Source organism: Xylaria bambusicola (assembly GCF_022495145.1).
Source record: "Xylaria bambusicola strain CBS 139988 unplaced genomic scaffold F5B22scaffold_5, whole genome shotgun sequence".
Taxonomy (NCBI): Eukaryota; Fungi; Ascomycota; class Sordariomycetes; order Xylariales; family Xylariaceae; genus Xylaria; species Xylaria bambusicola.
Genome location: NW_025953558.1, coordinates 483,911 through 509,918, shown reverse-complemented (window position 1 = coordinate 509,918; position 26,008 = coordinate 483,911). Strand labels below are relative to the sequence as shown.

General features: G+C 48.6%; 5 protein-coding genes and 1 non-coding gene across 6 annotated transcripts; 3 read left to right on the top strand and 3 right to left on the bottom strand.

The window, feature by feature from the left end:
* Positions 1-2,012: 2,012 nt before the first annotated feature.
* F5B22DRAFT_416308 (Cupredoxin) lies at positions 2,013-4,806 on the bottom strand. The gene is made up of 5 exons (XM_047971594.1): positions 4,418-4,806; positions 4,295-4,365; positions 3,914-4,188; positions 3,469-3,855; positions 2,013-3,417 (listed from the first exon to the last, which is right to left on the bottom strand). The coding sequence occupies exons 1-5, from the start codon at positions 4,642-4,644 to the stop codon at positions 2,503-2,505; spliced, it is 1,875 nt and encodes a 624-aa protein (XP_047834481.1). The 5' UTR covers positions 4,645-4,806; the 3' UTR covers positions 2,013-2,502.
* A 2,861-nt stretch (positions 4,807-7,667) lies between these two features.
* On the top strand, positions 7,668-9,446 carry F5B22DRAFT_642876 (uncharacterized protein; the record flags this gene model as incomplete). The annotated part of the gene is made up of 5 exons (XM_047978191.1): positions 7,668-7,946; positions 8,023-8,342; positions 8,401-8,614; positions 8,715-9,207; positions 9,280-9,446. The coding sequence occupies 5 exons, from the start codon at positions 7,668-7,670 to the stop codon at positions 9,444-9,446; spliced, it is 1,473 nt and encodes a 490-aa protein (XP_047834480.1).
* On the bottom strand, positions 9,180-11,975 carry F5B22DRAFT_591967 (RTC4-like domain-containing protein). The gene is made up of 3 exons (XM_047973883.1): positions 11,048-11,975; positions 9,280-10,994; positions 9,180-9,207 (listed from the first exon to the last, which is right to left on the bottom strand). Exons 1-2 carry the CDS (start codon positions 11,612-11,614, stop codon positions 9,888-9,890), a joined length of 1,674 nt encoding a protein of 557 aa, XP_047834479.1. The 5' UTR covers positions 11,615-11,975; the 3' UTR covers positions 9,180-9,207; positions 9,280-9,887.
* Positions 11,976-12,267: 292 nt separating this feature from the next.
* F5B22DRAFT_416230 (Dynamitin-domain-containing protein) lies at positions 12,268-14,067 on the top strand. Its single transcript, XM_047971593.1, has 3 exons — positions 12,268-12,418; positions 12,471-12,530; positions 12,607-14,067. Exons 1-3 carry the CDS (start codon positions 12,380-12,382, stop codon positions 13,795-13,797), a joined length of 1,290 nt encoding a protein of 429 aa, XP_047834478.1. The 5' UTR covers positions 12,268-12,379; the 3' UTR covers positions 13,798-14,067.
* A 2,575-nt stretch (positions 14,068-16,642) lies between these two features.
* F5B22DRAFT_416185 (protein phosphatase 2C) lies at positions 16,643-23,675 on the top strand. The gene is made up of 3 exons (XM_047971592.1): positions 16,643-16,981; positions 17,231-23,282; positions 23,338-23,675. Exons 1-3 carry the CDS (start codon positions 16,818-16,820, stop codon positions 23,533-23,535), a joined length of 6,414 nt encoding a protein of 2,137 aa, XP_047834477.1. The 5' UTR covers positions 16,643-16,817; the 3' UTR covers positions 23,536-23,675.
* Positions 23,676-25,472: 1,797 nt separating this feature from the next.
* F5B22DRAFT_t39 lies at positions 25,473-25,564 on the bottom strand. The gene has a single exon. It is a non-coding gene; the product is annotated as a tRNA-Gly (tRNA).
* Between the last annotated feature and the right edge of the window lie 444 nt (positions 25,565-26,008).

Here is a 26,008-nt window from a genome sequence, read left to right as displayed (position 1 = left end):
TAGGCGTTGTCCACCTACGTATAGCACAAGCATCATATCGCTTTTTTGCCGATAACGTGCAAAATGCCACAAAGCAAGAAATTAACTCATTCAATTCTACATGTTCATAGTCCCACGTGCTTCGTTTAGTGATCAGATGGGGGGATATGGGAGAAGGGCGCCCACCTCTCTACCTTGATGATTGATGCTCGGCTTTCACAATCTCAAACGAAGTGTAAGCCAGGGGGGTTACATACTGTCGTATCCTCGTTCTAGGGTTAGCCATGTTTGTTTGTTACTTGCTTACCTACTTTGGACACTTACTTGCTTTGCTATATGACGTGAGTGTTATAAATGGATATGTTATGTATGTAGGTATGTATGTATGTATATATGTATATCGGAGTTGAGTTAGTTAAGCTATGCCTATCGATGATAATTGGGGAAGGGGGGTTGGCATCGGATTTAGTTTATGTGTATAATGATTGGGATTATATCACGATTTGTTATTATTGTCGTCGTCGTCGTCGTCGTCGTTTACTTGCGTGTATGTTCGGATGTTGTGCGGGCAGAGAGGTACTATTTTTAAACCTCTATATATGACCAGGGGAGAAGGTCGGGCCAGACAGGGAATCAAAGTTAGTCACATGGACGATTACAGGTCATGTATGTCTTAACTACCTAGGTACGTATATGTGTAGATATTTTTCGCGTATGTATGTTCGTAGTGTGCCATGTGTGCGTCGAGAACCTTTCCTGCCTGCCTGCGCACATGTATGTATGTATGTACGTACTATACGCATATATGAACGGATGGTCTTGTTTTAGACTCTGGGATGAACCCCGATCTTTCTCCGGCTTGTCGTCTTGGTTTATCGTACTATGTTTTATTGTAATCCTGGATATGGCTTTACTTGGCTGCCAGAGTGTGATTTGTAGCTACTTCACTACCTACCTACCTACCTACTTATCGCATCACGGTAGGTTATTCCCGTTGATACTGGGATAGTAGCCCGGTGATAAAACGGGTGGATTTAGCGGGTAGTTATGGATTGTAAAGTATCTGGGCAAACACAGTAGTAGGCATGTATACGTGTAAAAGGTGGGAAGGGGAAATATTTCTGAGCGCGTGGTTGTTGATGCGTTGGTTGGTATTATGGAGATGGAGATGGGGGCGGGCAGGGCAGGCAGGCAGGCAGGCAGACGGGTAAAGAGTGGGAGAGGGAGGTTTTGTGTGTATTTCTTATAGGCTCGTCGTACCATATATACATACCTTGTATCCAAGTTAAAAAAAATAAAATAAAAATTAAATAAAAAAGTATGTTATGTGTACGAAGACGTCTTAGCTCGGGGGTGGTCTTGCGGTCATTTTTCTCTCCCTGTGAGAATGGGCTGAGGAATGAGAATGAAAAAGGTAATCCGGAACCCCATGTGTCGTGGTCATTGCGGATAATGGGCGGTTTAATGGGGCCTTTCCCCCTCGACACTTGTACATGAGTATGCCACAACCTGAATTCGTTCCAGACAATAGACTTACACGCATATATACCTCCCCAAGGATAGTAGATAGGTATCTTCTCGCGAGGGGTGGAGCCTCGTGTTTCTATATCGTCTGTATATCTGTATATATGTAAGGATATCCCCTACTCAGGGCTGCCGAGTTGTCCGGCTGTTGTTGGAGTTTTTCGATGTCCTCCTATGTAGCCTCCATCCCTCCCTCCTCTCCCTACCTTTGCCTTTCTCTGGTTCTTCCCGTTGTAATTGTTGCTGTGGGCTTGTTGGAGTAGTACTTACTACTGTATATATATGTAGGCAGGCTGGGTCGATCGGGCGCTAAGCAAAAACAAAACTGACTTGGGAATCTATCATTGGCGATTCCGGAGAAGGTCGCAATTCAGATCTGGGTATTAAATAGCAGATCCGGCTCACCCGCTGGAAGCGCGTTCTTGGTTCCACGTGTTGTTGGTCGGTGGTCCTTGTTTTTGTCTACTGCTACTGACTGCTACGCGCTAGCTTTGTATTGAAATCCCACAATTCCTGATGGGGAGTGAGGCATTCCGCTAGTAGTCGATCCAGACTTAATCGCTGTACGTTACCTCTCAAGAACGATGTCAGTGTTATTGTTAATCTGCTGGCTTCGTATCCTATTGTGTGGTGGGATCGTCACAAGCTGGTGGCTGTGGGCTCATTATTCATATTGATTTATTGAGATGAGGTAGGCTGAATTAAATGAAAATGAACTATATACAAGAATGTGGGCAGTCATTTCCAGCCCGGATAGCTTTTTACTATCGAAGTATGTGCAAAGAATGATCACGGGAAATGCATAGACGAGGGATGTGCAGGATGAAAGAGAGGGTAATTGCGACAAAGCAAAATAACTCAATGGGTAAAGGTATACACAGAAGGTTTACAAGTATACACTGTGGAATATTTGGATGTACGGATCAAGGCGCTAGCTAAGTCAACGAGTGATAAATGAGTGAAATTAACTGAGAGAGTTAGGAAGATAAAATCCCACAGTTAGACTACGAAGCGCCGATATCGAGGAATTGGGCTGGGCTGCTCAGGGGAAGCCTCACGCTTTGGAAGAGCGGCATTCGGGTCGCCGATGTCCTTGCCCGCCCAGAATGCATCTAGAGCGGCCTCGACCTGTTCAAGCTCGCTATATGGCTGCTCGCGAGCGAGTTGCTGAACCTTGGCTGTGATGGCTGCAGGGGAGAAGATGCCGGTGCCTGCGCGGAAATTGGCAAGGACATAGGGCTCGGCGTCCCAGCGGTCGTCTTCAGGGTCGCTGAAGTCGGTTGTCTCGTTATACCCGAAGTTCTGCAGCATCGTTACGTTGAAGGCGGCCATCATGTCATGGTCTTCGTGGATCAGATTATGGCAGTGGAACATGTAGAGACCAGTCCATGGCGCATAGTGCGCCTCAACCCTGACCGTCTCACCCTTGGCGAGCCAGACCACGTCCTTGAGACCGTGCTCCTCGTAGGGCTGGACGCCGCGGTCGCCCTCGCGGGAGATCACGCGGAAGTCAACCAGGTGGACGTGAATGGGGTGTGTCCAACCGCCGGAACGGTTCTCAAGCTCCCAGATCTCGACGGTGCCGCGGGGGACCTTGGCTAATACTCGGTTAGCGACGTCCTCAAAACCGACGCCGTTGATGAGCCATTGGCCGTGCTGGCGGTGGAAGAGGAAATGGTGGTCGATGCCCTGTGTCGAGGGTGGGAAGGGAACTTGACGAAGAGTTGTAGGCACAGTTGACGGGTCGTTGACAGGAGCCGCGGCTACGTTGAAGCGCATGACTTTGTCGGTATTGTCGAAGTCGTCATCCACACCGAAACCACCAACATCTGGCAAGTTGCGGAGGTCGATGGACTGGCCAGCGAATGGCGCGAAGTCGAAGACGACCTCGTACCTCTCAGCGACCGCAATAAACTATTCGCATGGTTAACAATGCGCTATGCGCAGCTATATGTGTTGACCTACTAGTTGATTGACGGTGACGGGGATGTCGAGAAGACCAGAGTCTGAGGCGATGACTTGGAACGGTAGTTTGCCATTGGTGTTCGTCGAACGGGCGAAGTAGAGGGCGAAGTTTCGAGAGATACCAGTGTCAAGGAGGCGGAAGCGATACTTGCGTGGCTGGACGTTGAGAAATGGCCAGGGCTGTCCGTTGACGTGAATGACATCGCCCCAAGTGCTTGTGTCCTCATTAAGCTGTGACTGCAGTGTCCCATTCTGGTTGTAGAACTTGGAGCCGAGAATAAGGGGGATGTCAAACTGTCCGTAACCGGAGGGAAGGCCTAGCACGTCTTCTCTAGGATCGGTCACGATGTAAGCACCCGCGAGTCCAAAAAACGCGTTCTCAGCAGTCTAAGACCAATATTAGTGTGATGTATCTCAGAGAATGAGCAGTTAGACGGCGTCTTACAATTCCTAGAGCATGGTCGTGATACCACAGCAGACGAGCAGATTCGAAGTTGGGATAGTAATAATCTTTGTATTCGCCAGGGTTGGTGATGTCTGCTGCCCATCCGTCGAAGGGGGCTCGAGACGGTGAGCCATGAAGATGAACCGAAGTCTCTCGTTGCGCGTTGTTCACAAAGCGCACAACGCTCTCGGTTCCTTGTGGGATGATGAAGGTTGGCCCAGGGCTCATGCCATCATAACCAACCAGAGTGGCAGGTTGGAGGTTCGGGAACACCTCTGTAACAACCACGATTTAGTATTTGCTTTGGTTATAAACAATTATCATGCAAGAAGAATGCAATGGCAAACGAATAGTGGAGAGAACAATTTTGAGAACACGCACGTTGTTGGAAAAGCTTCTCCTCAATTTCGAAATACCAGATATCCTTTCCAGTCACGGGGTTCGTAATGATCCTGAATTAGTTAGCATTCGTACGTCAGTTGAAGAATGAAATATCGAGCTTACTGCTTGGGCTGCTTGACCGGTGGAATTGGGAGTGGTTTCTTGTAGATCAAGGAATATTCGGGGCTTATGCCTGATTTTCGGGCGACCAATATCGGTTCATCTTCATCCAAGGCCTGAGCTATGGCGATTTCTTCCTCAGGTGGATTAGTATACTCCAGAGTTCGCTGGGCTATGGCTCCTGCGCAGAGGCAGGACACCATAGCCAAAGAGGCGAGCTTCGAAATCATTGTATAAAGAATGATCTGAAGTTGAGATCTTCAATAGAGTGAAGATGAAATTGTAAAACTGGGTTGAGGGTGATTATCTACAAGAAACTGCTTCATCGTGGGACAAGACTCTGGCTTATATATGCAAAATTCAGCTTGATAATCTTGCAAGAAGCCCGCAGTTACCATGGCATGTACTGACTTGAAGGCGTCGTCATCGCCATCATTGGCCACCATACTGGTGGCGTTGAGGAGCTGTCGAAAAGGTGTCAACTCCTTGATAATTTCCTCTAAGCGTAACTGACTGTACAAACGCTAGTCTCACTCTTGCCATAGGTTTACGCCTCAGTGCATGTGCTGATGACCACTTCCACGCGGCTTCGACTTAGATCGAAGACACGCGTGTGGAACTGTGGCCATCCTGATCATGATCGTAGAGTCTATAGTACTAGATGAGCCGCGGAAATACTCAGGCGCATACCCAACCATACGGAACCCTGGGTTGCATGGGATGAGGCTGATGAAAAGAGTCAGGCCGTGAAATAGTCCTGCATCAAAAAGAAAATGACCTAAATTGGGCATTGATACTGCGTTGGTCGTTCGGAGATTGAGCTGTGAAGGCCTTAGACTGCACGTGCAACCACAATATAGTATGGGCGTGCTATCGTGAAGGAACAATAGTCTAGTCGTAGTCGATCCAACGTGACCACGCGTTGAGGCTTGAGTCTAGCCTGGCTAGATTCCTCTATGAGGAAATGTAGTTACGAAACAGGCGTCCTAACGAATCTTGCGTGCCTGCGTCTACACGCAGCCAAGACTTTTGACCGATATCATGATCCTTTGTATCTTTGTAATACGGTATTCTCCTACGTAATAGCTTCTCTTAACGCTATCTGAACGACTCTGGCCAGCAGAAAGGATGTGGAACTAAGGCACACTATCCTGCAATGAGGTTATTTCTAATACCCTGAGTAGTGTAGTATAGTTAGGTCAATGGGAATAGCTGTCGTCGAAAGGCCTCCTCTCTGAATAGTCTCATTTTACCACGATGCGTGGCTGAGGTGGCTGCTCGATGCATGCGGCCGGTATCGACACTCAGGAACGCATAGTCTTCTCGGGATGCCTATCTAAGGTCACATGGTAGTGGGTTGGGTCCTCACTATAGAGGTACCAGGATGCTTACACGATATTATGATAATGTAATGATACTGTAAAGGTAGTATTCTCGATTACAAGCTATGCAGGCTGACGTTATGATCATACTTATTCCCCTTCCTGGTAAAAATTTGTCGTATATGTCTACCCCACGATCAAGGGTAGGTGTAATCAGTCCAGAAACTATTTGTGCCGTCTTGTTACACCTAAGATGGTGGTTGTGTCTAGATTCTGGCCAGCTTCACGACTCGCCTAGGCCGAACAGCACAAATCGCTCTTTTTGCAAGCTGTTCCTTTGCCATGCAGGAACCGGTGATCTCGGCATGTTGTGATACGGAAGCACATAGGCAACCTGGTAACAGAGGTTAACGGTAGCACAGGGAATCACATTGCTGGAAGCGAACCTGCAAGGTCTGGGGTCGATATGCAAGCCTATGGCGGCCAAGCACCTCCCCGCAAGCAGTAGGACCAGAGAATCTTGCCCATAGCCAAGAGCCAAGACCGGTTGCTTGCAGTGCTTAACAATAACCTAAGATAAGATGGAAGGTCGTGTATGGTTGTAAGATGGCGTTTACGCAGGTGAACGCCGCATTTCTTCACGTGCCACTCGCCGACGGACGAACCCGCGCGCACTGTAACCAGGATTCTGGCCTCCAGAGTTCCTACACTAGCGCCCGGGTATGAGGATGCAAGGAAGCGGACACTTCGCCGCACTATTAGACCAATCGGCGGTTTCCTTGACATCGTATACTTGCATAGGAAACCTATTGCTTCCCGATACGGGGTCCCGCGCCGACGATGGTGGTATACCGGCCATGAACGATGTCCTATTCCTATGCCTATAAGAGTTCTAATAAAGGTCTATAGCCTAGTCACGCCATGGGCTATGTTGGTCGAATCTCGTTGACTGAAGATCTTCACTACCTCTGCTCTAGCTACTGTGCAAAAACAGGCGACACCATGTTGGATTATCATCTTGTGTAGTGCACACCATGTAAGCCTTAGGTCCTTGCTCTTGAAGGCTCGAACTTAACCTTTCAGCTACTCACTATTGAAATTAGATCAGTAACTAGGGTATAAGGATATCATGATCGCAGCCAGCCAGGGTGGTGATGAGGGGGGATAACGTGTGCGGTTTAAGGCAACTATAGGCTCATGACCTCGAGGCTAGACAAGCCTCCAGCTTGGCATCTAGATACCAGGTACAACGGGCTGAGCCTTGACCTCGAACATACGCCATGCGACCCTACGTACAAGCACTAGGGCTGACGACTTATATTCATCAGCGTTACTAATGCGAACACTGTTCTTCGCCGCATGATGGGAGGACCGGCGTCTAGGCGCCGAGGTGAGAGTTCTCAACAGTGTGTCGGTTGCTAGTCCACTTCCCATGCGGAAGAGGGTGCTGCTCGAGGTATCTAGAATGCTATTCCGTTTTTCGAGTTTATGTCCGCGTTTGCCGAGAGTCGAGAGACTCTGGCTAGAGCAATGGACACGTAACTGGGTGACTGGCTATAGACGCTTTCGCTCATCCTTACGATGTGGTTACGATTGCTCCTCCTCCTTTCGGTAATACTTATACGTTTGGATACTACATCTTGGCGGCTTAAGAGGATCATGGCTGCGTGAAGTGGCGAGGGGAGGATTCGAATCTGGACGAAATGACTATCAAAATGTGACGACGCGTTGTCTGAATTTCTATTCCCTCGCCGCGCGGACTTTGAGACCTACAGACGATAGTGGAGGCAGTGACGATACCCTCATCTGAGTATATCCGTCAAAATTAAAATTATAAAGCATCCATTTGTCCTTGGTGATAGTTCCTCCTCTGTAGCAACCACAATTCCACCAGCATCACTTCAAGATACTCCTTTGGCACCTTTAGCACCATGCGTAGCGTTTCTTCTCTCGCTTCTATCCTCGTGGTAGGCCTTCAGCTTATGGACTTGTTCTCCAGTGCTTATGGCCAAGACGCCCCTTTGTTCGTTGAAGGAGCTCTGGAGGATGCCATCGCTTTTGATGACACTTTCAACTCTGGCGGCACCATCAGTGTTGGCGGCTTCAACATCACTATCCCGAAGAATTTGCAGGTTGAGTTCCCTGCAGCGTATGTTGGATGGAGGGACTTTGCCGCAGAAAAAGACTCTATGATCGGATATGAGACCATGGTAAGTCATAGCCATATTGCTGGGATGGAGTGTGCTTCGAAGACAGCTAGGACAACTATACTCACCTCGTTTCCAGGTCCTTGGCAATTTCATCAATGGCGTACCTATCGCGGCCCAGGTCCAGATATATGAGTTTTTCGAGGGATTGGCAAGCGGCTTCATCGAATCTATCGACTTCGAGGATGCCAGCATGAAAATTCGCAATGGGCCGACCCTCCGCATCAACGACCCGAATGCAGTGTTTTCCGCAGGGTACACAGCGGCACCATTTTTCACTGCGGATGACGAGAGCCCGAGCATCACATCGTTCTCTGGGTTCCCGATGTGTATCCCTCGGAATACCACCGATCCCGCATGCCCGTCTTCGAATCGCCCCTTCAATGGACAGGGGACTTTGTAAGCTTGTCTCGCTCTACAGCCGGAAAAAAGAAGGTAAATTGCTAACGGCTCACAGTGTTGCCCCTGACCCTCTGAGCATGGTTCCTTTCCTGCCTGGTGACTTCATCACATGGGCGGGCATCAGGCGAGGCGACGAAGTCATTGCCTTTAGTATAGTTGCTCAGAACGTGCAGATCACGACTATTCAAAACCTTGTCTATCTCCGCACCGAAATCGCATTACTTGGTATCTCCAACTTTAACGGCAACACGGAATTGGCCGAGTCACGAGTAAGTAGAAGCACCTGAAATTTGTCAATCAGCAAAATCCTCTCGGGAGCTCGATAGAATCAAGTGGTCGATGATCATGCTAACGAGGACGGACGCGTAGATCGTTGGTTACACCTCGAACCCCCGCTCTACCGTCGCCATGTACGCGATGGATATCGACCCATGTACAGGCGCAGTGACAGACCGGATCGTAGCGGCAATCGGCCTCCGCGGCGGCGGCAACGCGCAGAACAAGTTCGAGTACCGCGCGGACATCCTCTCGGGCTATGCGCGCGACTACCGCATCGTGGCCGAGATCAACGGCGTCCCCACGACGAGAACCACGAAGAACGGTTTCCTCGCCGGCACCTACGTCCAGCCGGTTAACGTCTGGATCCAGTCCGAGCAGGACGTTCCCGGTGTCCCGCCGCCCGCCAACGACTTCTCGCAGCTGCCATGGCTCACGGAGGGCCTGGGTCTCGACGAGGACGGCAACCTATGGGGACCTCTTGACCCCTTCCCCCAGAGCGGCGTGCTCATTGAACCCCCTGCATGCAACGTTGCTAAGATTCAGTTCGAGGGCGACGAAGTTAATACTGATTGGGTGCCGTCTGGTTAGTGAACCTCTATACTTCCTACACTCTCCCCCCTTTAGCGAAAAGACGTACTGATACTAATTGATATAGCTTCCTTGCTTAACGCCACGCTCCCTCTCAACTCGACTGCTTTGAACTCAACGGTTGCGCCGGCGAAGAGACGCAACGTGCCCGATGGTCGCTGGGCTACTCGTGCCCGTCTCGATGCTACGACCCTGCCTGCCGGAGACCCTGCTCTTAACCAGATTTCCGCTTAGACGTGTCTGAGGGACATCCGAAGGGAAACCTGTGCTCTAAATATTTGCTTTTTGTCTTTGATTATTCTTCATTGGTTCGTGTATATATCGTTGCTGTTTTATCTATTGTCCGTGTACATAGTCAGATTCTTCGCCCGAGATTAGTTAAATGTTCTGTGTGATCGGCGATAATTTTATTTGGTTTGAATTGCACTTGTGCTCATGATTGAGGCTGCATGTGATTGTCTAAGGGGGGCTTGCTGGTTCATTCGTATATTCGCTGCCACCCACTGTAATATTAGGTACTGTACAGCTCGTAGAATATCTCGGCTATAATCCTGGGAAACATAGCTGCTGTAATACCGCTTTTTGTTATACACGATTACATGATTCCAAAGGTGCCAGACCCAAGCAACCCGGCAGATCCATAACAGCAAATGGAGATCTATTATCATCGTCCAGTCAAACCTCTGGCGCAAGGTCTTCTTCCAATTCATTAATCATGACGACATCTCGATCTTCGTCGTGTAGCAACTCGCCGATTTCAACGCTCTCTTCTAAGACATCTCGGGCTCTCTCTTCCCCTACAGACATATCCTCCATGATCAGACGCACAGTCAACTCGGGAACGAGCACCGTTTGCACATATCCAGTGTACGACCTCGCGGAGATCAGTTTGTCCTCTACTGCTCGCCTGCGAAGCACATCGGATAACGTACGCATGATGAATTGCGTCATGACTTGGAGTCCTTTGGGTCCATAGTAACCTGGTGTGAGATTGTCGTTACTTGTTAGCAACGTTCGACTTTTGCCAGAGTCTACTCTTTCTTTGAGTATTTTGCGGTAGTGCGATGCTTGGGTTCCCTCAAGAATTCTTTGCAGAACGTTTTTGTGTGACCTGAGTCGACTGTCCAAGGTATCCCAGGTGATATTAGGATAACCCTTTTCGGTTCCCGCCTTGGCTGCTGACTTTCGTTTGTGTAACCGACAGAAAGCGGTTTGCTGCTTAACGCTCATTTTCCCATCGGTGGAGTATTTTTGGAGTAGTTCCCGATCAACTTCTTGGTGACACATTGGACATCTAGGTACAGTCATGGCCTCGGTTTCTTCGAGATCTAACTGATCCCAAGACGTATCCTGTGATTCTATAGGGGCCGTTGTAGCGCCTAGTGAGCTAGTATCGTCAAACAAGTCTAGGTCTTCTAATCCTGGCACTCTGAAGACGGGTCTTTGAGACGCCTCCTCTGATACAGGGTCGGGAAGAGGCTTATCTCTTTTGGAGCCTTTGCGTTGTATACGACCTCGCAACCCTTTAATCGGACGATTGACTGCTTTTTCATCCTTACTCTCTGCAGCCTCATCTACAGAACTCATGCGACGCTTTCTGGGAGTTGAGAGGGGGGACAAATCGTGCTGAGGAGCACTCTTGAACCTGGGCTTTGATTCTTCTGGCTCATCTAATTCTGAAATCTGCCTTTTAGTCTTGAACGTTTTCCGGGGTGATTGCGATTTCATCGGGCTAATACTCTTGACTCGATGAAATGAATTGCGACTCGAAGGGGGTTGTGCTGCTCGGTATGTCAGCATCCGACTATGCTCATCTGTGTTCTTCCATACTAACCATCGTCGTCTGAGGCTAAGTACTCAGCAATACCTCTTGAAGTAGAGTATTTTGTTTGTGATGAGACCGATCTCTTGGGCTTAGTTTGCTCGCCATATTTCGCTATTCTAGAGGGCTTTTTCTTCCTTTCGCGTGGAGCCTCAAGCTCTCTTTCTAATTGATTAGGCTCTACTGACTGACGTTCCGCGACACATTGTTTAGATTCCGTTTCCCCCCTATAGGTATGTTGTGCTCCAAGCTTTGGCTCCTTGTTGTCGAAAGTAGTTCCGCGGATGTTGGCGGCTTTGACCCTATTATACTCTTCGTCTGAATCATCTTCATCCTTAATGCCCAGCTCCCGTTTAGGAGGGCTTTCTGCCTCATCATCGCTGCTCTCGGGCGGTGCTGTTATGGGGTCATACAGAGGATCGCCATCTCTCTTCATTGTGACGGATGATAATCCGACCTTCTGTCGTTTGGTGGGCTGATAATCCTTTCCACCGACCTGCGTGAGAGGTGCGCCCGGAGGGAATCTTCTATCTATGCCTACGCGCCTCTGGCGAAGTACTCCCGAACGAGGCTTTGTCATGAGGCTTATTTACCTCTAAGGATTGGCAGTGGGATGGATGAACTTTCGACACATCCGCTGTCAACAGCTGTCCCAACATCAGTCGACAGGACGATGTGAGTGCGACGAATTGAGGCAGGGGTTCATATACGTCTACACGTGTATATGTCCGTCTCACAGTCTGCTCGAGTCCTGGCTGCAGGACGACAAATGAACCCTGAAGAATTAGTCGTACAGGCACACCAGATCTAGGACGATCACACTTCATAGATAGAACGCGTAGTTCAAACGAAAATCCTGGTGTTCGTGAGAGGCATGAGGACAACAGGATAGGTAATAGATGGCGCATGGAAGGAATAGATACTGCGACGCGTGAAGATGCTTATAGGTACAAGTAAGTACTTCAATCTAAGAGGGAGCGCACGCACTGTGCAGGCTATTTAGCCTGCCTGCATAAGCTCCTGTCTTCTTAACTATCGATACAGTGTACAATGTTTCAGCACTGTAAATCATAAGCCACGCTGCAGGTACATGTGACCTATCCACGGTCCAGAGCAGCATAACGGGTACTTCCAGTTATGTACCCCCACCTAACTGGCAGACAGACGGAATACCTAGAACCACAACACGCTTGATCGAAGCTCTCTCAGCTTGCCTTTTTGTATTGACAACACACACCCATATTCTTCACAGTCTCTGAAATTTCATCAGCGAAACCACCCCTTTGCCTGTCCTTCAAGTGCTGGTCAGGGCCAGCTATTCAATGCGAGCTTCGAAGATCCTGACATGGCTGTCAATCGAAAATATGCCGACTTACCTGACTTGGTATTGTAAACTATTCTAGAGCTCTTGGCTGCTAGTAACTAACCCCCGCCAGGACTCTGCTCCCGATATCTACGAGACTCCAGAGCTAACCGACGACAACTCAACAATTCCTGTATGAACGCATCTACGGACTTCGCTGCTGCTGCTTCTTATAAGTCGGTGTGGAGGCAACTAACATCGGTCTCTAGACAACGGTCGATAGGTCGCCATTAGACAATGAATTCGATGACGACGACGATGATGATGGAGACACGGATGGGCGTGGAATATCACACTCGCGACTGCGTATAGATCAAGCACGTTCACGCTTCATGCCCTCCCAGGTTGATGCTCGGGATGTGGACTTCTCTGATCGGGTAAACGGGAAGCGTAAATCCTACCGAGCCTCAAGCAGAAGGCACCGGACCCTCAAAGACGGCACCGCTGAGATCGGGGATCTAAGCGACGAAGAAGATGGCGAAACGCTAGAAAGGAAGATTGCACGTCTCAAACGCGAGATTCAGGAAGTAAAAGAAGAGTATAGCAAGCAGAAGACAGAGGCTGGGGACAAATCTTCGGATGATACAGAGCTGGTGACCCTTAGCGAAGCATTGGAGGAGCTATCGACTCAACCTGAAGAAGTGGCAGGTTCTCGGACTCGTCCTACAAAGCCAGTGCGCGAGGCCACCAAATCGCAAGAAGACGGGCCATTAGCGCCGGTGGACAAAGCTACTTATACCGTTACGTACGCGCCTAGCTACGACCAAACCCATGCTCTCGCAAAAGCTGCCGATTTTGACTGGAGGCTTGCGCTCCTGGAGAAAGCAATTGGCATTTCTTCTACTGCGACTCCTGATCTAGAGGGCAACGGCTTACCTCGCGCCATTTTGCCGACACTGGAGACACTCCAGAACCAAATCATGACTTTATCGGAAGCATCAACTTCGTCACTTGATAGCATCAGTCGCCGGGTCCGGACACTGACACAGGAGGCCGAGCAGTTGGAGAAGTCTAGGAAGGCTGCCAAGCTAGCGCAAGAGGAGCTCTCATCTGCCGGTGGTCCCATGGTAGACGCGGATGATGCAGAGCAAATCGCCAAGATCAACGCACTATACGGAACACTCCCAACTATTGAGAGCCTGACGCCTCTATTGTCGCCGTTGCTGGACAGATTGCGCTCGTTGAGAAGTATACACGCTGATGCAGCAACCGCCAGTGATGTGCTTGAGCGTATTGAGCAGTCTCAGAGCGAGATGGCGTCGGATATCAAACAGTGGAGAGAAGGCTTAGAGAAGATCGAGGGAGCAATGGGTGAAGGCGAGGCTTCCATGTCTGGAAATATGAAGGTGATAGAAGGATGGGTGAAAGAGCTAGAGGCTAAGATGGCCCAGCTTTCATGAAGGATTAGATGCTAATCGGCATATGTATGCTACCTGCGTTTGCGCTGATACCCCATACGAAAATTGTAGCCCTTGGAAGCTAAATAATACCACAAATCTGTCACAGATATCATCATTAACTACACTTTCTACCCCTCCCACGTCCTTCTCTTTGCTTGAATTTCCGGACCAAAATCTCACGCCCCTACTCGAGCGCTAGCCGCCCTCGCACTCTAAAATCAGCTATACGGAGTATTCTCGGGTCCTATGTATTGGTAAACCCTTGGCGTACGAGACTTGGGTTGCAAATTGGCTGTTCGTAGGTCGGTGAATAGCTTCCTCCGGACGCTTTCCACCGTGTAAATTGCTTGGGTAGCTAGTGTTATTATGACTTACTTGGACCTAACCTTTATCTGTACACCTAGGTATATTAGGGCGTATACATAGTATAGATACGTCCCACCATCGCGGCTACTGAGAGCGGGGGATCCTACGATGCCTAGCCTATGAGGAGAATGGGGTCTGGCTTGTAATGCCGGAACGGTTAGGCATTATGGATCGATGATGATGAACTCCTGGACCCTGGAAAATGATGTTTGCTGTTTGAACCAATCTCCCAACGGCTCTTGTGTGTGTCGTCCTACGAGATTTCGACGAAGAAGCCTCGTAACCTGTGCGACTCTCTTGAACAAGAGCGATGCCATCTATATATTGGCAGCGGTAGGCGGCGGGCTGCGACTTACACTGCACTGCGATGTCTTAGTCAGCGGACATCACCGGCGGTAAGCGGAGGCTTGAAGGAAGTAATCCATTTGAATACCAAAAGGCTAAGAGCACTACAGCTAGTCAAGAGACAGCTAGACAAGAGTCCAAGTATGCTTAGTAGGTAAGTAGTTTGGACACCGGGTTCAAGGGATATCTAGTATCCGCGTCCTGTCCCGGGACGGTTGTAACTTAGTAACAATGATCTACAGTGACGGCTCCTTGGCGGGAACATCCCATGATGTAGAGTGGCTTAGTTCGCTTTTGGAAACACCATGTGTAAACCAATGAACTTGCTTGCTTCTACTGCATGTACATTAGAGTAGTATACCTATGTTTTCGTATAATACATTCATAGATACTTTCATTTCAAGGTTGTCAAGAAGTGCCCGCTCGTATGTAGAGTTAGCGGGGAGGATAGCAGCAACAGCAAAGGCGCACACATGACAGAACTGCAGCAGATTGAGGTTGACAGGGAGAGGAGAGGGAGAGACAACCTGTAGTGTGTACAGGAGTACCATAGAAGTATTGTAATCTCAAGCGGCAATAAGAACGAAACTTGTTCCAACGGCGTCTTATTTATTGTCTTGAACATGTATTGGTATCATTACTCAGTACCTACATATGTACACACCTACATACATACATACATACATACATACATACCAAGGCAGACTGCCTGAAATACATACGGTGGCACAGGACACGCCGCCCTTAGCAAGCACAGAATGTCGGATAGTTAAACGAATGGTTAAACGAATCATCGTTTCGACATAGCAACTCGGGCGAAACAACTCCTGTGATATGGTGATGCATTACCTGTGTCGCCAGGGATGTATCAGGTTACCTGCTTGCCTACTTTGTAGGCACTCGCAATCAAGTTTCTCCCATGTCCACCAGCTACTGCGATCCTACAGAGTGTGCCGTCCTGCCGTTCTGCCCGTCCATTCGCAATCTACTCTACGAACACCAATAGCCAATGGACAGTCCGGTGCATCGCGGAGTCCTACTGGCTCAGCACAGGCTCCCCATCTGCCACCTATGTACCCATCAGATACCAGGTACATAGGTAGGTATGTAGTACTCATCCCGAGGCCCTGATAGGCTGGGCTAGTGTATTAATTATAGCATGTTTTGACAGTGCTACAGCAGAGATCATAGCGCACCTGCACTGAAGACTCCAAGGTTGGACGGGACACACTGCACATAGCCCCTCGCCCCTCTTTGTTGTCTCCTCCTCGCATAAAGTACGAGCTCTATACGAGGGCTCATCCTTTGCTGTATCTCCATGTACTTACTTATTTCGTACTTATTATTACCTTTCTCTCTCTAGGCGACACCTCAGAGAGTTACATACATGTGTTGGTGTGCATACCTCCTACATATGTACCTACTTACTTACTTACATACCCGTACCCTTCCAGCTTTGCTGTGAGTTAATTTAAATGTAGACGTATATGTAGATATATGTTAGGTTAGGTACCTACCTACATATACCTACCTAGATATGTACTTAGGATGGTTGCTGTGGACAGATAGATATGTGAAGTTCCTTTCATTGTTTTTCCCTTGCTTCCCCAGACAAGAGACAAGAGACAAGCCAGGTTTCGACCCACACCCAGGCCCATGGACATCGACTCCAGGTACAGTCCACATTGATTGTGCCTCGAGTCCGTCACCAATTGATCTCTCTCTCTACACCATACCCAGACACCATACATTGCTAGTTTACGCTACCAACTCTTCAACCCCTCCTCCGGCCGAGCACGTGTCTCGTAGCGTGAGAGCCTTGGTCCGACCGAGTAGATCGAACACACAGATCGGACACATTGGAGAGCTAGGTACATACCTGCCTGTACTGCCTGTGTTGCCTGTGTTGCCTGTGTTGCCCGTATTGCCTGTGTTGCTTGTATGCCTGTATGCCTGTATGCCGCTCTATGCGCCTACCTATGTTATACCTACCTTTCTCCATCTCACTCACTTTACGCCTCGGTCTCCCTCCTCACCACTCAGCTCGCCAATTTTCGCTTACCTCAGTTGAGACCAACCTATACGTATACGGCCGTTCTCGAAAAAGCACACGGGCGCTGACCACCTAAGCCATCGACGAGCAACGAACACTCCCTCCCTCGAACATCATCACCCCCAACACACCACTCGCGCGACTCGTGAAGCCGAACTCAAAATCTCCCCTCCATCCAATAGTCACCATGAGCGCGCTCTTACTTTAATGGCGCCATACCATTGATCTAGCTGCGAGCACCGGCGTGCGAGTGACAATGACGAGGAATGATGGCCGCGCCAGCTCCGCCGTGAGCTCGAGTAGTGGAATGTCCAACATCACCGTGAAACCGCCCACGCCCAACCGCTCCGCATCCACGTCCTCCGCCTCAAACAAGCCTACCCCGAGGCCCATCAAGACAGGCGAGAATGGTCGCTTTAGGTGCGTTTCCACCCTACTCTACATAGTTCCTTAGCCCACGAGGAAGCAAGAGTCTACCGACCCAGGAACTATCTCGCTGTCCTGTTCGACATCCTTCGCCCCCACCTTGAGACTTTTATTCTTGTGTAGCCTTGTCTCTTTCGGGAGAGACTGCCCAAATACCTAGGGCCAGGGATAGAGTCTACACATAGCACGGCAAGGTATAAAAAAAAAGTGAAGGTACACTTTCAACTGACAGCAGAGCTTTAGGCCGCACAAAGACGACTCGCAGTCTTCTCCCACATCGCCCACTGGTCACCGCTTCGCTTTGTCTCCCGCCTCGACCGCCTCTACGAGTTCGCTGCTCGATAGTCGTCGCATGAGTGACCTCGCCAACTATCGTCGCGAGCTCGCCGTCCTAGAACCCTCTGGCGGTCGCTTACCCCAGATCCACCGAGAACCGCCTTCGACAAGTCCCAATGCACCTCAGAATATTGCGCCCTGGATGTCCGCCAACGGAGGACCCGGTGCGGCCGCGTCGCCGACCACTTTCACTAGTTTCTACAACGATTCTAGCGACAATTTATCCACGCCTTCCCAGCTCTCCCCTGCTTTCCGCCTCGCCCCATCACGATATGGCCAAAATCCGAGCAACAATGATTCACCGGATATTGCCTACTTTGACGAGCAACGACGCCCATCGATCGCGAGCATAACCACTGCGAGCAGTCAAGGGTCTAAGAATAGTAGTGGCCGGGGTGGGCTGAAGAAGCTCCAAGGCTTTTTCGGGGAAGAATTTCCGGGTCGCGATGGGTCAGAGACGAGCTTGCCCCCTGCGCCGCCACTTGCCAAGGAGCAGCGCTCGTACTCATTTGGCCGACCACGCCGAAGCAGGAACGATTCCAATGCGACCGATCACACCCGGGAACCATCGCCAACATCTTCTAGACCACGAACACCCATACCCTCGAGCGATGTTGTGCCATTTTTATACCAAGAAGCAGATGATATTGCGAAATACGGTGAGGCTCCGGTGCGTGACATTTTAGCCGGGCCCGATAAGGAACGCTATATCCAGTCGCACCAGGATAGTGCGAGCTCGAGCCAGAATATGATAGCCCCGACATCGTCATCTTACCGTTCCAACCATTCCATGGTCCACCTCCCTGGCCATCACCGCCACAACAAAAGTCTCGATGAACCCAGCAACTTGCGGCCGTATACTAGCCGGGAGGATTCTAACCTGAGCATCAATAATATGAAAGAACGGGGTGGGTCTACTGCGAGTGGTATGCGTTCTCGTGCACAGAGCCCTGCACCCAGCAACAATAGCACTGGCAGCAGGCTAGCTTCGGTAGATGGACAGATCTCGCCGGGTGGACATGGAAAGAGGGGGATTCTGGAGCGGCTACGGCGACATAAGCAAAAAGATGATGCGCCTAGTGGTCGCCATCGAAATGCACCTGCTTCTCGGTCCATAGTGCATTCGACCTCGAGGCCAGATTTGACTCGCGGGCAGCAGTCATTCGAGAAACCCTTGCCTTATCCAGAGAGTGATCGAGAACCACGGGCACACACGACACGACAAGCAACTTTCAATAATAAATTCCCGTTCGGCAAGAAGTCTCGTCCCCATAAAACATTCGACGATGCCGACGAGCTCATTGGTCCTACCGACAAGAATGACAAAGACTCCATGTTTCACCTCGATACCAATCTTAATGATATGGAGGGTATCTTGTCCCGTCCACTACCTCTTACCCCCATGGATCCAGCTATGTTCCAGTTCTCCGATGAGCCCATGCCTGAGCCAATATCGGCGACTACTAAGCCTGGAGGAGCGTGGAATGCCCCAGATAGCTGGGCTGTTCGTCGTACTGCTGAGGAAAGGGCTGACCACACACCAGAAAACGAAGACGTTGGTACTCCACCACGAGTCGAAGAAAAGGGGGCTCCTCACTGCATTCGTGTCTTCCGTTCCGACGGCTCTTTTGCTACAGTACAACTGCCGCTTAGTGCAACTGTGAGCGATGTTATGAACCAAGTTGTGAAGAAGACATTAATTACTGAAGGTGTGGAAAACTACCACATTGTCCTTAAGAAGCATGATCTATGTCGAATACTTGCTGCTGCAGAGCGACCGCTCTTGATACAGAAGCGATTATTACAACAAGCTGGATATGAGGAGAAAGACAGGCTAGAGGATATTGGACGTGAGGATAACGGTTACTTGTGCCGGTTCATGTTTTTGTCTGCAAGAGACGGCGTGTTCAACGCCAGCCCGCATGACCTGGGACTGGGGAGGGCTGCCAAGTTCAACCATGTCAACCTGTCTGGCCGAAACCTGATCACGATCCCTATTACCCTATATTCCAAGACCAACGAGATAATCTCCTTGAACCTCTCACGCAACCTTTCTCTCGATCTCCCTCGAGACTTCATCCAAGCATGCCCCTCACTACGCGATATCAAGTACGCTAGTAACGAGGCCCGGAAACTTCCTATTAGTATAAGCAGAGCAACTAGATTGACGCTGCTTGATGTGTCCAATAATCGCCTAGAAGAGGTCGAGCACGCTGAGCTTGCCCGCCTTACCGGGATATTGAGGCTAACCCTTGCTAACAATCGTCTGAAGAGTCTACCACCGGACTTTAGCTCTTTCAAATCTCTTCGCGTTTTAAACCTATCCTCTAATTTTCTGGACAGCTTCCCCGTCTCCCTATGCCAGCTGGAGAGTCTCGTTAATCTCGACGTCAGCTTCAATGCGGTGGGATCGCTTCCTGAAGAAATTGGAAATCTTCGCAGTTTGGAAAAATTCGTAATGACGAATAATCGGTTGAGTGGATCTCTGCCGTCAACATTCAGCCGCCTGTCTAATCTTCGCGAGTTGGATATCAAGTTCAATGCGTTGACTTCCATTGATGTCATTTCAGAACTACCCAAGTTAGAAGTGCTCACGGCGGACCACAACATGTTGTCACAGTTCGTCGGCAGCTTCGAACGTGTCCGCAGTCTGAAGCTCAATACAAATCCTCTCACGAAATTTGGCATTGTGAATCCTATGCCAACATTAAAAATACTGAACCTCTCGAACGCTCAGCTTGCCAGCATCGATGGAGCATTCAATAACATGGTCAATTTAGAGCGGCTCAACTTAGATTTCAACTACTTCGTTTCCCTACCCGGTACGATCGGTAATTTACGAAGGTTAGAGCACTTCAGTATCGCTCACAACCTGGTTGGCGAACTTCCACTGGAAATAGGTTGTTTAACGGAACTAAGAATTCTAGATGTCAGAGGCAACAATATCAGGAAACTCCCAATGGAAATATGGTGGGCCAATAAGTTGGAAACTCTTAATGCATCTTCGAATGTCCTCGAGAATTTTCCGAAGCCCGCTTCTCGCCAACCCCAGCCACCTGGAGAGACACAGACCGTCCCGGTTATCAGTCATAAGCCACCAAGTGGCCCCTCATCTCAGACGCCTAGCGACGAAGATATATTACCTGATGGGTCACGCCGGCCTAGTCAATCATCAAGCACACTACTCAGTGTTGGACCTAACCCGGTTGCTTCTGGGGCTGACCGCAAGAGCTCTGTGGTGTCTGTATACGGCAAAGGAGGCCGCAAGACTTCAGTCGTATCAAGGAGCACTACAGGAAGTGGGATGAATGGCACTGTGACACCGTCTGGGGCATCTAGGAAAGACTCTGGTCTTTCTAGTCGGCTGACTAACACGTTCGCGGGCTCTTTGCGACAGTTAATACTCGCAGATAACCAGATTGACGATGATGTATTCGAGCAAATCACGCTACTTAGCGAGCTGCGAGTTCTGAATCTATCATATAATGACCTCAGCGATATGCCCCAGCGGTGTATCAAGAATTGGCCGCAGCTTGTGGAGTTGTATCTGTCAGGCAACGACCTCACCAGCCTGCCTGTTGACGACTTAGAAGAATACAGTTTGCTTCAAGTGCTTCATATCAACAACAATAAGTTTACAAACCTTCCAGCTGATATTTCAAGAGCAAAGAAGTTAGCTGTACTTGATTGTGGAAACAACTCGCTGAAGTACAACATTTCCAATGTTCCGTACGATTGGAATTGGAACCTCAATCCTAACCTGCGGTACCTTAATTTGTCGGGCAACAAACGCCTTGAAATCAAACAGAACAATCAAGGGACTGCTGCGCAGAGTCGCGAACAGTATACCGACTTTAGCCGATTGCAAAACCTTCGCGTTCTTGGTTTGATGGACGTAACCCTTACTCAGCCCAGCATACCAGACCAAAGCGAGGATCGTCGTGTGAGAACCTCTGGTTCGTTGGCAGGGCATCTTCCATACGGCATGGCGGATACGATGGGAAGAAATGAGCACCTGTCTACAATTGATCTCGTTGTCCCTCGGTTCAATTCATCAGATACAGAAACACTTCTCGGCTTATTTGATGGCCAGGCCCTTTCTAGCGGTGGCTCTAAGATCGCCAAGTACTTGCATGAGAACTTTGGCCACATATTCACCATGGAGTTAAAAGCTATCAAAACTCGTCAGAACGAGGGACCCGCCGATGCATTGCGTCGTGCATTTCTAGCTCTGAACAAAGACTTGGTCACTATAGCTATTGAGCATACAGAAAAAAGGCCAATGGGCACGCATCGCGGATCTGGAGCTCCCGTGGTCTTGAGTAAGGAGGACCTTAATTCCGGAGGCGTCGCCACCATTGCATACCTTCAAAATCAGGAGTTGTATATCGCCAACGTTGGTGATGCACAGGCGATGCTCATTCAATCAGATGGCTCTCATAAGCTTTTGACACGAAAGCATGACCCAGCCGAGCCTTCAGAACGTCAACGAATTCGAGATGCCGGCGGTTGGGTTTCCCGTCAAGGAAAATTGAACGATCTTCTCGAGGTCTCTCGAGCCTTTGGATATGTTGACCTAATACCAGCAGTACAAGCGGCCCCTGACGTCAACCAGGTATCTATCACACCACAAGATGAAACAATAGTGATTGCAACCAGGGAGCTTTGGGAGTATCTAAAACCTGCTTTAATTGTTGATGTCTCACGGTCTGAGCGAGGTGACCTCATGCGAGCTTCGCAAAAGCTGCGAGATCTCGCTATGGCTTACGGTTCGACTAACAAGATCATGGTAATGATGATCAGCGTTGCCGATCTCAAACGCCGGCAAGAGAGATCAACGCGCCTGCATAGAGGGCAGAGCATGTCTCTGTACCCCTCAGGTGTTCCGGACGATTTTCAATATCCAAAGCGAGGCAAGAAACCCAAGGGTGGTATTCTGGACTCAGATTTGCACCGGCTCGAGGCCGAGGTTCCCGCACCGACCGACAAACCTTCCATTGTTTTCACTGACATCAAGAATTCGACCAATCTTTGGGAAATGTACCCGGATGCGATGAGGTCCTCTATTAAACTTCACAACGAAGTTATGCGCCGGCAACTCCGACGAATTGGTGGGTACGAGGTCAAAACAGAAGGCGATGCTTTTATGGTATCCTTTCCCACTGCGACATCAGCTCTGCTATGGTGTTTCTCCGTTCAGATGCAACTCCTTGAAGTCCCTTGGCCGTCCGAGGTGCTCAATTCGGTCTCATGTCAAGAGATTTGGGATAAGGATAACACTCTCATCTTCAAAGGCCTTTCTGTCAGAATGGGCATTCATTATGGTGAGCCAGTCGCCGAGATCGACCCTGTCACGCGTCGTATGGACTACTTTGGACCAATGGTCAATAAAGCCTCTCGTATTTCTGCAGTTGCCGATGGCGGTCAGATTGCGGTTTCTGCAGATTTTATCTCGGAAATCCAGCGATGCCTCGAAACCTATCAAGAAAACGACCGAACTGGATCTACAGGCTCTGACGAGGCATTTGATGACACAGCAACAGCTCTTGCTATTCGAAAGGAGTTGAAGTCACTTACTTCTCAAGGATTCGAGGTCAAGGAAATGGGTGAGAGAAAACTAAAGGGGCTCGAAAATCCCGAGTATGTTTATTCTCTCTACCCACATGCACTCGCCGCCAGAATTGATTACCATATGGTTCCGGCTACAACAATTGGCCCGTCTGAGCAGCCAGCACGACTCGTGGCTGGGAGCGAGCTCGGAATTGACCCAGACATGATTTGGTCTTTATGGAAAGTTAGTCTACGCCTAGAGATGCTTTGTAGCTCTTTAGAGGAGATGTCCGGGAGGGGCTTGCAGCCTCCAGAAACCGAGCTACTCGAACGTATGAAACAACGAGGTGGCGAGGTCACAGACCGCTTCCTGTTCAACTTCATGGAACATCAAGTGAGCCGGATCGAGGTAAGATGTTCGCTTCTACGAATCACCCCAACAATTTACTGATTGAACCTTACAGACTTGCGTTTCAACCTTGGCTCTTCGACACGCTGCTATGGGTGGCGGCCATATCAAACAACTTGAAGACCTCCGCGCACCAATGGCGGCCATACTTAGTCATGTTTCCAAACAGATGGCTGAGCTAGAAAGGTACAAAGCCAAGTACGGTCCTCTTGAACCCTCCGACAACGAGGGAAGCGACACAGAACAAGAGTAGCTGAATTAATTGAGAAACGTTCGGCTCCTCTCGGCCTACGAAACCCTGTACTATACGCTAAGTCTTTAGTGACCTATCTCGATCTAAACCGCTAACGCCGCGAATTCGGCCACATCGGCATTATACTATATCTTTATCGTTCAACCTCGATACGCGCCTACGAAAAAAAACAAAATTCATCACTAATGACAGCGAAGAGTATAACCTGCTTTGTTTCAAGTTTCAAAGGACGGTGGATGGGTAGGGGATGGCGTTTCCGTTGGAGTAAAGCATACCAGGATGCATCAAAAAGGAAATACTTATTATCTTTTTTTAAACCAGGCGAGGTCATGCCCTTATTATTATGTTTTATTTTTCTCTGACTGGCCTCTTATGAATGAACCTGAATTATTCCAATTTTCCTCGATACCCGAAAAGGGGGCTGGGCTAAGGGGGATCAAACTAAACTTTGGTTGGGGAAAGGGGAAGGGGTAAAGGGGCTGTGGCATTTGGATTCAGCCGCGATTATTATTATTATCGTAGATTACACTGTAATATCGTCCTAGTGGTCTTTTCTTTCACCGGGAGGGCGTTATAGGGCATTTGAATTGAAACGAATTAGCTTTTCTTAAAAGCAAAATCAATCAATCCATCATACTATCATATAATCACAGTGGTTAGTTGAACTATGGCTTGAAAAGATCGGGTTGGACTGGGCTGGATTAAGCGTAGTTGGATGGATGGAAGAAATTGGTTCAAGGACTGCTACTATGCTTATGCTATTGCTATTACTGCTCAATATCAGTATTGTGAATAATACTTATTTGAGACATTTGTTGGTGACTCCACATATATATATATATATACCTATAGATATAAGTATAATCTTTCTTTCATCTCGTTAATCTGCGACATGAACGACAAACACCCTCTTTAATAAGTGTGTCGTATGGTCCATCCTTGCGCCCACACTTCCCGAACCGCAAGTGCGATTTGAGCACGGTGAAACACTTGTGCTTGATCCCGTTCCTGGCCGATATCAGTGCGGCGCAGAGGGTGCAGATTGTGCGTTGATTCTCGGAGTAGCACATCTGTTTTTTTTTTTCCCTATCTCTTTCACCTGTTCTTTTCTTCTTATTCTTAAAAATGAGATGAATTCTTATATGTTAATGCTCTGCATGACTGAGATATGCATGGTGAAGAAGGGGTTAGTTATATTATATATTTGTTTTACGATTCTTTGTCCGCAGTTAGTTCGATAGTGAGATTGTTGCAAACTGTATATAAAGCGGGAAATGCACTTTTCTATTCTTAGTGTGTGGAACAAGAGGGTCCTTATTGTGATGAATACTATGCTTTGTTGCTCTCTTTCACTTGACTTGAAGGTAGTGAGTGCTCTGAGAATTGAATGGCAGAAAAGAGAATAGAATGAGAGGCGAGGAAAGCACGTGATGGGTGAAGATACTAAGTGAGAGTGACCTAGCGAGCTTGGAATAATATGCGCTTTGTATGTAGCACAACGGACATGATTGTGGTACGTGTACTCACAAGTAACAGACAATAATAAAGTGAGCATTGAAAGGTATATTTTGCAATGAGTTGTACGGAATATGTGAGAAGATTAACATAGGGCAAGAAAGAATATTATAGGACCGATACTATTAAGAAGAAATCCGCAGTAAGCTGTGCACATACAAACACACAGAAGAGCAAGTGAATGCAATGCAAAGGAAAGTCATCTGCAGCCATCATCTTAGGAAAAGCCCTCATGTATTTCACTAGCTAAGTTGAAGCAGCTACCTACTTCTATTGAAGATGGACTTGAAGAGTAACATATGTATGCAGAACAAAAGGAAGAATGTCATAGAGATAGATAGGTGGTAAATACAAAAGATACCAAGCAGAATCAAAGGCAAAGGAAGGAAGAAAAAAAAGAAGAAAAAAAACATGATTCAAACTGCACCAGCCGGGATTTGCACCCGAGTCTTTTCCTTCCTTCCTTTCAAGGCTGAATGGGAGGGAAATGAGTTAACTACTACTCTACTGGAGCCAAACACAGCGATATTTCCATTTCTGTTGGTTACTACTTCTACTTCTTGTTTTCACTTATCTACTCTCCTGGGGAAGGAAGGAAGGGGTGGCTGGTAGATAAGTAGTTAGGTACCTTGGTCTGTTTGACTGGCTGTGGTTGAAGTTAATTGTTTGTTGTGAGGGTATGGACAGGACAGGGATATGTGCGTAACGTGCACTACAACCCTTGTGTGACGTATCTGAGACTTGCAAGGGAGGAAGAGAGGTGCTTACACATACATGATTGTACTACCTATCATCACCTTTTCTCTTCCTGTTTTTCTTCCTTCCTCATGATTCTTCTGATATCCATCGGTTGTCTGCATTCTAGTCTAGGGTCAGTGTCTAGTCAGTAGGTAGCAAGCGGTTAGGTAGATCTGTTTCCTTCATGATATCCTTCTCATATCTTCTCTTCTTACTGATT

Bases quoted from the DNA above. Each gene is read 5' to 3' on its own strand.
- F5B22DRAFT_416308 (XM_047971594.1), bottom strand. From the start codon at position 4,644: ATGATTTCGAAGCTCGCCTCTTTGGCTATGGTGTCCTGCCTCTGCGCA. The intron at 4,366-4,417 runs GTAAGCTCGATA...TAACTAATTCAG, and splicing joins CCGGTCAAGCAGCCCAAGCA to GATCATTACGAACCCCGTGA. The intron at 4,189-4,294 runs GTGCGTGTTCTC...TGGTTGTTACAG, and splicing joins GGAGAAGCTTTTCCAACAAC to AGGTGTTCCCGAACCTCCAA.
- F5B22DRAFT_591967 (XM_047973883.1), bottom strand. From the start codon at position 11,614: ATGACAAAGCCTCGTTCGGGAGTACTTCGCCAGAGGCGCGTAGGCATA. The intron at 10,995-11,047 runs GGTTAGTATGGA...ACATACCGAGCA, and splicing joins ACTTAGCCTCAGACGACGAT to GCACAACCCCCTTCGAGTCG.
- F5B22DRAFT_416230 (XM_047971593.1), top strand. From the start codon at position 12,380: ATGGCTGTCAATCGAAAATATGCCGACTTACCTGACTTG. The intron at 12,419-12,470 runs GTATTGTAAACT...AACCCCCGCCAG, and splicing joins ATGCCGACTTACCTGACTTG to GACTCTGCTCCCGATATCTA. The intron at 12,531-12,606 runs GTATGAACGCAT...ATCGGTCTCTAG, and splicing joins ACGACAACTCAACAATTCCT to ACAACGGTCGATAGGTCGCC.
- F5B22DRAFT_416185 (XM_047971592.1), top strand. From the start codon at position 16,818: ATGACGAGGAATGATGGCCGCGCCAGCTCCGCCGTGAGCTCGAGTAGT. The intron at 16,982-17,230 runs GTGCGTTTCCAC...GCAGAGCTTTAG, and splicing joins GGCGAGAATGGTCGCTTTAG to GCCGCACAAAGACGACTCGC. The intron at 23,283-23,337 runs GTAAGATGTTCG...TGAACCTTACAG, and splicing joins ATCAAGTGAGCCGGATCGAG to ACTTGCGTTTCAACCTTGGC.